The sequence below is a fragment of the Carassius auratus genome, chromosome 19 (genome assembly GCF_003368295.1).
Source record: "Carassius auratus strain Wakin chromosome 19, ASM336829v1, whole genome shotgun sequence".
Taxonomy (NCBI): domain Eukaryota; kingdom Metazoa; phylum Chordata; class Actinopteri; order Cypriniformes; family Cyprinidae; genus Carassius; species Carassius auratus.
Window position 1 is genome coordinate 16,284,054 of NC_039261.1, and position 12,803 is coordinate 16,296,856.

The window sequence follows — 12,803 nt, forward strand, 5'->3', positions numbered from 1 at the left end:
TGAGAAGATGCGCAAATCCACATTCATTTTCAGCGTTTATTTGCGCATCTTCTCAGTTAACAACGGCTCTGTGTGAAATCACACACCTGATGGAATTTACCGCTGATTAGAGAACTGGCTTTACTGACGAGATGCGCATTAATGATCGGCCGATCGTGATCGGAGCAGCCCTATTCATAATCAGATTACGTTTAAATCTCAATATGGCACACAATAATCCCAAATTGGGAACGAGTTAGGTGTAAATTCATCTAAAAGTAATCAAAAATCAAAATACATTACTTAAAATTAATGATCCAATAGATTGTTACCAGCTATGTATCTTCATTGTGTAAATCAGTAACAGACTACAATTTGCAAGCAATCCACCCAGCACTGAGTGCTACAGTTACTAGTAATATGGTGAAACTAATAGCCTATCTGTTTCCTTGAATGAAATAATGAAAGCTTTGAGATACACTCACATATCTGATGAGCTGGCACAGTTTAAATCATTTAATTTGCTGGTGCATCTTCCGGAAGAACAGCTTTTAATAACAACTTAGTTAGTTAACGTCACTATTTTCCACAGAGGTCTGAAAATTACCACCACAAAATCAATCAAAAATTGTTAATTCCTGGTGGGATTAAAAAACAAGTTCTCCACTGTTTGTCACTCAAAATATGTGTAATCTGATGGAGAACATTTTGCATGCAACATTTAATTACATATTTCACTACATTGCTACTAACATAAGATTTCAGGTCTTTTTTTCGAGGTTCTCTATAAATACCAAAATATATTTTGTCTATTTGCTGCTTTTGAGTTCACAGTGAACTGCTCAGTACAACCTGGCAAAGTGCACATGCAACCAGCAAAGATGGCAGACTTTCTGATCGTGTAACGTTACTTCACTAGGTTATTTGTGCCAGTTAGTAAATGTCCCTAGGATTCACAGGAATCCTAATGGACAGCTTTCTCCAAATATTATATAGACCTTGATATAGAATTGGCACCAGAAGGTGGACAGGTATTTTATAAGACACCGTTCATACTGTTATGCAACATGCCCTGTCATGCTTAAGATATCTCCAACTTTGCTCAGAAATATCCATACATGACCAAAGACTTACAAGCTATACTGCACATGGTGACTTCTATCCATTTAATGAAACCAATCTAAATTAATCAAGTCAAAAAACGGAGCAATGATCACTTTTAGATTATCTATGCATATAATGCAATTACCGAATCAACTAAAATATGAAACCAATTATTACACACAGCTTCAGAGGTCAGAGACACGACTTTAATCTTAGCTTTAACGTGAAGTCAAATTTATGAATTCGTGTGGAGCATTGTCAAAAATGGCGACCAATGCTGGACACGAGGAAATAAAATAACTCTAAAAACTCAAACTTATACGATGCGCTATGCAAAACCGTTAAACAACCTTTGCTCCTAAATATTTTAGAGATGGAAACGAATTAAGTTAACGTTACTAGTCATATTTTGGAGTCCAAATGCTTTTGGCCTACTGGTGCTTTAGTTTAATGTAATATAAAACTTGCTGCTTTTAATTCTACACCAAAACAAGGCTTTCAGACAAATCAGCCTGTTCTAGTATAAAGCATAACATATTTACTTCCACAGGACTGCAGTTTTAAAATGACCTTTCGTTTATTAATCGCAATGCCCTTTCACGTGCGCCGCTGTTTGACAGATAAATCAGCGGATCGCTCGACTCACCTGCATGGAATCGGCGCTTATAATTTCCCCATTAAGTCTTTTCCCGATCTCGATAGCCAGTTTGGATTTGCCCGTTCCCGTAGCTCCTAAAATCACCACTAAAGACGGACTGATGGCTCTCTGGAGCACACGCGTGGCGGCCGCCATGACAGCAAGCTCTCAGGGCTGTAGAGCGATCTGAGCACGCGCCGTGATTCCGCGACGGAGGCGGGAACTGTATCCAAGCAACTAAAACTGTTTCCATAGAAACGTGATTGCAGGATTCGATGCTAGAAGATACGGCAAAGCAAGGGTGTCTCATTCAGAAAGAGGACTAAGTTCAACAGTCGAACAAAAGTGCTTGGAAAACAGGAATTGTAATATATATGGACAATAAAAAGCACTGCTCGTTTCAAACATGGAAGAAGCTAGTAAATACGTTTAAAAATGTTCAGGTTTTCATCACATTCATACAAAATCCTGTTAGCTTTAATAACATTGTGCTGTATAATGTAACCAGATTCCAAAAATGTATTAATTTATTCATTCATTTACTTGTAGTTAGATTATATTACATTTTTAAATGCTCATAATAAGGTTACAGTTACTTTTTACGATTTACATAACTACATATTATCCTCACAATGGCATTAAATTATTCATAATTTATTATTTCTCCCTAAATTATTCCCACCTTAACTCTAATCTTCATTGTGTAATTTGTAATCAGTAACAGACTGTAATCCTGAAACAACAAACAGAACTAACAAATATTGCTATTAGTCTGATCATATAATAATTGCTGTTAATAGTTTTCATCATCTGGTTGACTACGTCTTGTATTAATTTTTCTGAAAAATCCTTTCATATGCACATAATCAGTGCATATGACATGTGACATATGACAATAAAAATATTGTATAAACGTAATTTTCTGTAAAGTTGCTTTGCAATGATTTGTATCGTAAAAAGCGCTATACAAATAAACTTGAATTGAATTGAATAACAGACTACAATTTGCAAGTAGTCACCCATTACTGAGTTACTAGTAATATGGTGAGATTAGTATCTTATCTGTATTCTTAAATGCAATAATGAGAGCTTTGAGATTCACTCACATATCTGATGAGCTGGCACACAGAGCTGAATAGTAATTGATTACATGTAATCAGGATTACGTAAATAGATTCCAAAAATCAAGTACTCGTAATTAGTGTATATTACATTTTATAATGCTTATACTCAGTTTACAGCTACTTTTTATGGATTACATGATTATTATTCACTCAATGGCAGTAACTCATTCATAATTTATTGATTAACCCCTGATTCTTCTTTTTTCTCTTTTAAAATGTTCTCTCTAAAATTCATACCATTTAGCGTTCACTATATTCATAGTATAAAATGGTAAGTACACTGCTTCTAGATTTGGGTGAAAAAGCATACTCCTTTGACATGACAGATTTACTTGAAATATCTCAGAGGAAGTTTGTGTTTTAATAATTTAATCAAACATTTGCATGTTTACAGTTTGATTTCACTAAATGGTCACATGGAGTGCAGGTAAACAAATTAAATATTTCTAGTTTTAGTGTTCAAAGGTTTAAAGTTTTTTTTTTATGATTTAATTAATAATTAGCTTATTATCAACTCACAAAGCCCAGTTTGTGAAATCCTTGTATATATATATATATATATATATATATATATATATATATATATATATATATATATATATAGTTATATTTTTTCTCTTTGCTTTTTTATATCAGTACGGTTTGTTTAATTCTAAGTTTAAAACAAGTTAGATCACAAAAGTAGTTTAAACGTAATCTAGGATGTAGTGAAGAATACTTTACCTAAACTCACTACAGTTTTCATAATGTAATCTGTAATCAGTAATGGACTACAATTTGTAAGTAATCTACTCAGCTCTGTTAGCACAGTTTTTAATTGTTCCATTTTTTGCTTTGACAACACTGTTGACTTTAGCCGGTCGACTTGAGCACTTTCAGGAAGAACACGGGTATGAATAGCTCTCCTCGATCTCCATGGCAACTGAGCGTTCTGCGCCAGGGAAAACCATGACAAAGAAGGCCACTACAACGTGTCAACTAAAAGTGGCTCTCGCTAATGAAACGATCAAATCGAGTTCACACACACTTGTACAGGTGTTGATGGGGTGAAATAGCTCTTATGCCACACATAGTAAAACCTTGCCCTATTTGCTGGCATAGCTGAGAAAGGATAATACTGTTTAAACAGTTATGGTGCATTTCATAACCAGTCATTGCCCCTCTAATCCAGAAATTACTTATTGACAGATCAATAAGCTTCAGAAGAACAAAAATGTAAAAGTGTAGTGCTTAAGGAAAGTGGAGTAGATGAACTGTTTTTTTTTTTTGTTTTGTTTTTTTTACATTTGTTTGTGTTGGATTTACGTTTTTAAAAAGATACTGCAGGGCTTGAGGTCATATTATGACAGTGAATGAAGAAACTTCACAAGCTCAAAGACTAGGGTGACCATGGCTTCAGTCACCATTCACTTTCATTGCATCTTTTTTATACAAAGAAGTTGAATGTTGACTGAATCATACTTGTTTGGTACAACATGAGGGTGAGTAAATGATGACAGAATATTTATTTGCTTAAAATTATTTTCTAAAATGCTAATTAACAAAGACAGACAAGCATGCTGACATGATTTGAACTGAATTTATTTTATTGTTTACCCAACTTTGAGTTTATGTATATAGGCTTATGAGGTACAGAACTCAAAAGTGCTTAGACAATGCTGCTGCCATTCTCCTCCAGTTACGACACCTGATAACAAGGGACAAAAGTGAAAAAAACAACAACAACAGGTTACTGATGGCATATGCATATTTTACCCTTTTGGCCAATTTCGAAGCTGAATGGACAAACAAAAGTCACCTCAATCAATCATTGGTGATTGCTGTGCGCACATGGCCTTTATTTGTATTTTATTTATTTTACAAATAATTGCATTACAAATGACCATGTGCATAAACTTTAAATTAACTGGTCATATTTGGAGATAGGTATGCATATGCCACCAGTACAACTTTATATTTAAATAGAAATCAAACAATGATACAATTAATTCTGTAAGAAAATATAATTAGTACAAAATTTTTTCAACAATTTCTTTCTGCCACAAAAGCAAAAAACCAAAGAAATTTCCGAACACAAAAGGAATAGGCAGTGAAAACAGCATAAAGTGGCTAGTGATGAAAATGAAATGTCGATAGTGTTGTTTTATTTAACTTTTTGATTTTTTTTTTTTCAACTTTTCTTAACAAAAATAGAAACTTTGAGATCTCCAGGGAAGGCTGGTGGGCCAACCAAGGACAAACAACAGAAAAATAGAAAATAAAGTCTATAAACAGTGCTGATTTTCATATTCAAAACACAAAGCATGTATTATTACACAATGTCCTGTACACCACTAAAATTATGTACATATGTCCAAAGAATATGCCACAGTTTATATACACTGAAAGGCTGTGCTCGACCCGGTCCTGGATGTTCAAGATAACAACAATATACAATAACAAAAAAAAAAAGATGGAACACAATGCAACAAAGGAACAGTGATGCAACTTCCTGTCTGTTAAACTTACACTGTCAACGTGTGGCAATGGGGGCACACAGCTCTCCTTAAATTTAGGTTAATTTAGATGAAGCACTATTAATGGAGCAGTCACATTGATCATTTAAGACCCTTAAATATATTTACCCAGATAAATTCAAGATTCCGCCACAAAAACAGGGCTTGATAATTTAGAAGATCAATTACACATGCATATAAATTGCTACATTTCAAATAATGCCTAATTTGGCATGCTTATTCAATGATACAAGTAATACTTCCCCCGCCCAAATACTACAGCTTTCACGAAAGAGTTTAAGATAGCACGCAGTCATTGTTTAAATCTTCAAATTTCAAATGAAAACCAGAAATAATGACCCTCTTTGGAAAATGTTTGAACCAGTTCCACAGCTTCCACCAGTTCGTCTCCCCCTGTTGCGAAGGCAAAGTGTGCAAAAAAACAAAAACTGAAGAACTAAATCTCAAAATATAGAGTCCGTTCCATTAAATATCCCACTTTTGAAAAAAAAAAATAATAATAATAATAATAAAGACACAGTTCTACATGAAAATATGTCTGGACTATGAAGGTTTAAGCTCGTTTCAGTTCAGCGAGTCTCCGCAGTAACTGCTGTTGCCTCTTTTTCAGCTGTTTCTTCTCCTGGTTCTTCTGTTTGTCGCGGACATGAAGTGTATGGAGGTATTCTGTGGCCTTGGTCAAGATCACAACTTTTGGTGTCTTTGGACAGTCAACCAGGCCTGGGATCTCATCCCGTAGGGCCAGAAATCGGGAGCGTAGGTCATTGCGTCTCTTCCGTTCCAAGAAGTTGTGTGTCTTACGCTTGTCAGTGTCTTCACAGTCTGAACTCTGAGGGCTGGATGGCTGGGAATTGAGGTGGTAGGATGTGTGTGTTGGAGAAGCGGAGATAGTCGGTGATGGGCTGGGGACTGAGGGGGAAGGTAAGGGGCTTTTTCTTTCTGGGGTTTGGGCTGTGGAACCCAGTCGTGGCTGCAAGGTCTCTTGCCTGATCTTCTTGCGAGGCGGCTCCTCTTCAGGATAGCTGTCGGGAGAGCGGGCAGCGTAGTTGTGCTGTTGCTGGTGAATGGAGATGTGGAAACGCTTCATGCAAGGGTCATAGTGATCTGCACGAACCGTGATGGTCACCGGTTTACGGGCGTTCACCAAACGTGACTTGTTCTGCTTATGTTCCACTGTCACAACATCAATCTCTTCATCATCTGAAAGGAGAACAAAAAGAAATGTAGATTGAATGTAGGCATATGTTGTGTAACGCCAACTCCAACACCATTCCATTCACACATCCCATCATGTTAGAAACGCCACTCAGAATGGAAGACCTAATTAGATGGGTCCTAAAACTACAAGATGAATATTAGGTTTCTATTAGTTCCCTATTCTCAGCAAGAGGAGAGTAGATGAGGCTTTGAACTGCAATAATGAACTTGGAGTCACCTCTGATGTGCATTTTGATAAGAGAAGCATCTGATCCGAGTTCAAGTCTGCTCTGATTTCACTATGCTAGTACTTTAATCATACAGCACAATGCACATTTTTTCACAATACCAGAAATTCACAATTAAACATAATATTTAAGTAAAAAAAAAAAAGAAAAAAAAAGATATATCTCAATTAAAAGTCAATGGGATCTATTGTTGTTTTGGACACCTTTGACTTTCATCAATATTCTAAAAAATATATTCTGTATCCTGCAGAAGAAATTAAAATATAAAAGGTCTGGAATGGCAAGAATGAAACAGAATTTTCATTTTGGGTAAAAGTTGCAAGTGCCCTTACAATGCCAGTGGCAGCTTTGGATACTAACCGTTCATTCGTGGACAACTGAGTGGCCCTGGACACTTCAGGATTCAAGCATCCTTATGCTGCTGGCACCACCCACAATAAAACAATTTCTCCTTTTGTTCCACTTGAGGAATGTGGAAGCTCAGCTCACCATTACATTCCAAACATATTAATCTAGATGAAACGCCAACCTAAATCCCATGGCACCAATGCAATTTTCTATTCAGGTATGCCAGATTCTAACTTAGTTCTACTTAACGCACAAATGAATGGTGACTACAGCACTGTACGACCCTAGACACTGAGATCCGTCAGGTGTCAAAGGAGGCGTCAGCACAGCTTGCACTGCACGGTTAAGCAATTAAGTGAGTTTTAGCGCTCTGTCGCTTTTAAAAAGTCAACGTGCTCGAGCTTACCAGAGGAGTCGGTGCGAGATTCTGACCCGGATGACACCTGTTTCTTGCAGCTGCTGCTCAGGGGGAAGGTAAGGACAGCTGCTGGATCCACGCAATCAGTCGCCAAGCCGTTGTCCGCAGAGACGCACTGCGCCTTGCTGGAGAGCTTCGACTGCGCCGAGCAGGACAAGCGCTCGCTCACAACTTTCTCCAGATGCTGACTGGAGGAGAAACCGCTCCACATACAGTCCTGAATAATGATGGAGCTCAAGTTCTCCAGAGTCTCCTCCGCATTCAGTTTGCACGGTCCCTCCTGCTCGTCGTCCTGCCCCAAGAACTGGGACATCCACTCTAGTCTGTCCCCTGGAGATGGACCGGTCCCTTCCAGCGTCCTGACGGGCGACATGGGCGGGGTTGGCACGAGCTCGAATTTCTTCCAAATGTCCTCACTTGGTGCGGTCGATTTGAAAAAGAAGTCCTCGTCCAAGTTGAGGTCATCGTAGAAATAGTGCTGATACTGGTCGTATTCCTCCATCTCCCACTTCTTATTTCGCGTTGCGTTTGCAATAATTCCTGGCATCAGTGTCTTCCTCAGAGATCAAGATCTGAAAACCACAAGTGATCCTCTTTTAACAACAATCCGATCTTAAGGTTGCTAAAAAATGTAAAGCACTTCATTTTTATTTTCAATTAACTTCGGGTATATATATTATATATATATATATATATATATATAAAAAAAAAAAAAATCACAGTTTAATGTTTTTGTACCCCTGCAGAAATTTTAAGAAATAAATTGAATATCAATTATCCCAAATGAAAGAAATTATGAATCAATTAATTAATTATTCAAATATGCATGCAAATGTATTACAGACGCCTAACAGATAACACGCTACTATAGAGTATTTGGCCTGCATGCACTTCCACTATACAGTACAAAACTTAAAAGTTTCGCAACATAGGCTACTTTATTACATAACGCAACATGCTTCATGTAAGTGCATATGCTAAAACGATTTAATACTGTCTCAAAGAATTGCTCTATTTGTCGAAAAATGTCTTACTCCCCCCCCCAAAAAAAAAACGATTAAGAAAAACCAAATAAATGAGGCGCTCTTCACTTACCGTAATACAGAGCCGGGAGACAGCGCTGCATGTCATTTGAGACGCGAAAATAAGGTGTTGCGGTTCACCGGTGAGCTCGAGCTAAATGTTTTGCACAAAAAGCTTTCATGTCAACAAGTGAAGAAAAGCGTCGTCAGCTGTGTGTTGAATAATCCTGTCTTGTGTTGGGTTTCTGGAGTGTGGTTTTGTGTTATCCGGCTGTTGTTAATAAGCTGAGTTGCGAGGATGTTTGCTAATTTGTAGTCCGCTTTTTCTTGAGAACTTCGCTTAAATAGCGCTCGTGCTATCCCTTCTCAAACCGCGGCTCGCGCTCACTATGGACACCTGAATCGAGTACCGCACTATATTACCCAGCCAAAGTAGTGGCAGGATTTGCATAGAAGGGGAGGTGCAGTCGGCTGACACGCCCACCGCTTAAAGCGACAGGGTCTGGTGTAGATGTGTAGATGGTTTAGATAAATTTGGATGATGATTGAGAAAAAATGTTTTGCTGTTTCAGAGTGGGAGACACTTTTAAGACGATATACTCTTTATCATCTCAACAACCAATTAACATACGCAAGAATTTAATATGAAGATGCATTTTATGTTATACCATTGTCAGAATGGCTCATACAAACAAGCCCCATAAATTGACATAGATGTTCCAGATATTTAAGATATCCGTTAATGTAAATGTAGATCACTGTTTTGTAATGTTCTGCTTATTATTTAATCTGCAAAAAACGGAATTTTTGAACATAAATATATTTACACAAACATCTAAACATCCCTTAAAACAAGATTAATTTAATGAAATACACTTCAAAACTACACACACACACAATGCATACATACATACATAAACACACACACACACACACACACACACACACACACACACACACACACACACACACACACACATATATATATATATATATATATATATGCAAATAATAATAGCTACCAAAGTGCATTTAATAATGTATTTAAATTATATTATATAATGTTGCAATAAATAAAATGGTAATATAAAAATATCTTGGTTTAAGAATGTTTATCAATAAATAAATAAATGGTAATTAGTTTTTGATTTTTGGTAAAAAAAAAAAAAGTTTTATAAAAATAAAATAAAAAGCCAAGAAAGCTAATAGCAGGGAGCAGATTTTGTCCAATAATAAAATATTTATAATAATAATAACGTCTCACAATGCAAAATGTTAGCGAATTATTGTGCATTTGCCTACATACATACACTGTATTCATGTTAAACTACACACTGTTTTATTATTATTGTGAGTGAAAGAGCAAGTCATATCCAGACTATAGTATACATCTTGTCTGTGTTAATTTAGCTCAAGATGATAATAAATGCCAGACAGCTCAATGAATTGCTGGCAGTGCACAAGCTTTACTTGTGACAATAGTGTTTCTTATGGATATACCACATGTCCTCATTTCCAACAATGTCCCATATGGCAAATCTGTGCATTAGGAAGTAAGTATTAGCTGACAAGTATCTCAGTTCAGTGTCTATCCTCTCCTTTCTTTTAAAACCTTGACTTTAGAACAAAAGCTCTTCCCACAGTGATTGACGAATCTCCCTGGAGAGATGTGTCTTTCTTTCTATGGCTTTATGGTCTTTTTATAAATTTGCTTTGCTTTTTTGACCCAACCTTTATATCCAGTTGTCCCATACAAATGTTCAAGGGTTTGTAGGAGGCTGGTCAGTGACACCAGGCTGAGTGAGTTTGATTGGTTTGTGGATTGGATTAATGAATCCTCCTCAATTCAGTAGCTATATATTAACGGATGAACTGAAAAGCATTGGATGTGGCACTGGGGCACAATACTTGAAGAGGTTTGTGAGTGTGTGTAAACAAGGTTTTTGAACATTAGCATGCTGTTATCATATAGGTGCTAATTACGAAGTCTGCCTTCAAAGCTGAGCACTGGAAAAGTAGAAAATTAGAAATAAAAAGTTTTTGTAACACTAATTTTTGTAACATTTTTTCTTTTTTCTGTGGGACATAAAATGGAATGTACACTGAATGAGAGACCCAGGCCATTTCTTGTTCTTTTGACATGTTTTACATGAACATACACAAATATGCTTTCTGAAACAAACTTTCAGAAACTTTAAAGTTTCTCTGACAATTCATAGCCAAACAGGGCGGAATGTATGCTGTAAAAAAATGATCAATAAGTCATGGCAACATATGTTTTCTATTACTTTACTCATCAAAATAATTTAACCAGATAAGTTATACAGGATTCAGCAAGACAAGAATTTATTAAATGAGTTTAAATGTCTTGTACAGGCAGTTTGATTATACTTTCAAAATTCAAAGCAGCAACTGTACCTTTGTTTTGAAGTTATTTGAGGTTTATTTTTATAGGGCTAGTGTAATTGCTCTCGCTTAAAAGCTTTTTCTTTTTTTCCTACAGCTGCTGTACTGTTAGATCTGATGACGTACAGCAGAATCTACATCATCAGCAGATGTCTTTGGTGTGAATGATGTGAGAGTTCTTGTTTCCATGACAGCGCTTTTGTTTTTTCAGGTTATGAAGGTTTATTGGCATAAAAACTGAACCGAGAAGTCAATGAACAAAATCCTGCTGTGGAGAGCAAACTGTGAGAAATGTGCTGGGTTTAATATGTTACAAAGGATGAGATAAATACAAAAAAATGCAATCATGTCTTCCAATATTCTCTGGATATCTAAACCTATTTGTTACTTACTGAAGTGAATATATCTAAGGCGGGTATCATGAATTCCCAGTAGCCTGACCCTTGAGGGAATGGGTTGACTGAGCAGGTTGAATAATATCTGATGTCTTTCTAATCAGATGAGGAAGGGAGTATCTATCCCTAAACGTCTAATGAAAGGTCAAGGTCCCGGGATCTTCTTGACCACTATGCACAAAAATGGGTGGAGACCTGTCCCTTAGATCTATTAGTATCTTGCACGCTTTGCACCACCCAGAATACTATAATTAAATCTGAACAACTGGCAGCAACAGACAAGCCCAAAAAACTGCACTGGACAATAACAATGTATAGACGAGATATGACTTATTAGCATGTAAAAAAAGAAAAGAAAAAAAAGACATAGTATCCAGAAATGTGAGGGAATTCTAGGGTTAAATCTTCCTGAAGAAATTTTAAGGTTCATGTAATATAATTCATATAAAATAAAAAATATAATTCATATTTTTAACTTACTAAAAATATAATTCTAATATTATTTAAATATTCATATATATGTTAAATATTGTATATGTAAATGTAAATTAAATGTATACATTTAGCAGACGCTTTTATTCAAAGCGACTTAAGGTACATTCAGGCTATCAATTTTTACCTATCATGTGTTCCCCAGGAATCAAACCCCCAACCTTACGCTTGATAGCACAATGCTCTACCAATTGAGCTACAGGAACACTGATAAAATAAATATTATACATATTTTAAAATGATTGTATAATTAAAAAAGCTTGTATTTAAAAGTATTTAACATTTAAAAAGTATTATTTTATTTTTTGAGGGGGTGGGAGGGTTACAGTCTTTTCCTATTAAATACTTTATTCAAAAATATTGATTGAAGGAAACATGTTTATAACTTGATATGAGTGCATTAAAAAATGTCATTATATAGGCCTATGCCCAAATCGCTTGTCCAGGAAGGGCCCACAAGGGAGTGTGTGAATCAGAGTTTGAGGTGAAATAGATCTCCTGGTGACTCTTTGTTGTTTCCCAGTTGTTGGATTTTAAAAAATGCGCAAGCCAATCCCAGCCAATCCGTCGCCTGCTGTGCTCATATGCCAATGAGGTGCTTGTGGGTGAGTTGACATCACTCTGTAATGTATGTGAGATTGATGTCAGAGCACAAGTGAGAGCCAAGACTAAGCAGATTTCTCAGCTTGAAAGCAGATTCTGGTAGTAAACAGTTATATGTTTTAATATTCTTTATTTGTACCATATGTAAATTAAGTCGTTTTAATGACAAGGTTCTAGTCTTTATGCATTATACATTCCACTGGAATTTTAAGTAGCCTGTAATACAATTATACATAAATTAAGCTATATTTTTCCTACCCCGCGTTTGTGATTAATAGCTCATAATTTAATAGGTGCTAGTTCACATTTGCATG

General features: G+C 36.1%; 2 protein-coding genes across 4 annotated transcripts in view; both read right to left on the reverse strand.

Annotated features, from left to right (window-relative positions):
* The window catches only part of LOC113119571 (tRNA dimethylallyltransferase), a 42,827-nt gene extending 40,910 nt beyond the window's left edge, over positions 1-1,917 (reverse strand). For all 3 annotated transcript variants that reach the window (XM_026289148.1, XM_026289147.1, XM_026289146.1), the window contains exon 1: positions 1,730-1,917. In XM_026289148.1, the coding sequence (XP_026144933.1) occupies positions 1,730-1,876 (147 nt within the window). In that variant the 5' untranslated portion in view covers positions 1,877-1,917. The remainder of the gene's footprint in view (positions 1-1,729) is intronic.
* A 2,490-nt stretch (positions 1,918-4,407) lies between these two features.
* LOC113119573 (protein L-Myc-1b-like) lies at positions 4,408-9,005 on the reverse strand. Its single transcript, XM_026289150.1, has 3 exons — positions 8,667-9,005; positions 7,560-8,143; positions 4,408-6,560 (listed from the first exon to the last, which is right to left on the reverse strand). The coding sequence occupies exons 2-3, from the start codon at positions 8,116-8,118 to the stop codon at positions 5,914-5,916; spliced, it is 1,206 nt and encodes a 401-aa protein (XP_026144935.1). The 5' UTR covers positions 8,119-8,143; positions 8,667-9,005; the 3' UTR covers positions 4,408-5,913.
* Positions 9,006-12,803: the final 3,798 nt, after the last annotated feature.

Bases quoted from the DNA above. Each gene is read 5' to 3' on its own strand.
- LOC113119573 (XM_026289150.1), bottom strand. From the start codon at position 8,118: ATGCCAGGAATTATTGCAAACGCAACGCGAAATAAGAAGTGGGAGATG. The intron at 6,561-7,559 runs GTAAGCTCGAGC...TTCTCCTTTCAG, and splicing joins ATCTCGCACCGACTCCTCTG to ATGATGAAGAGATTGATGTT.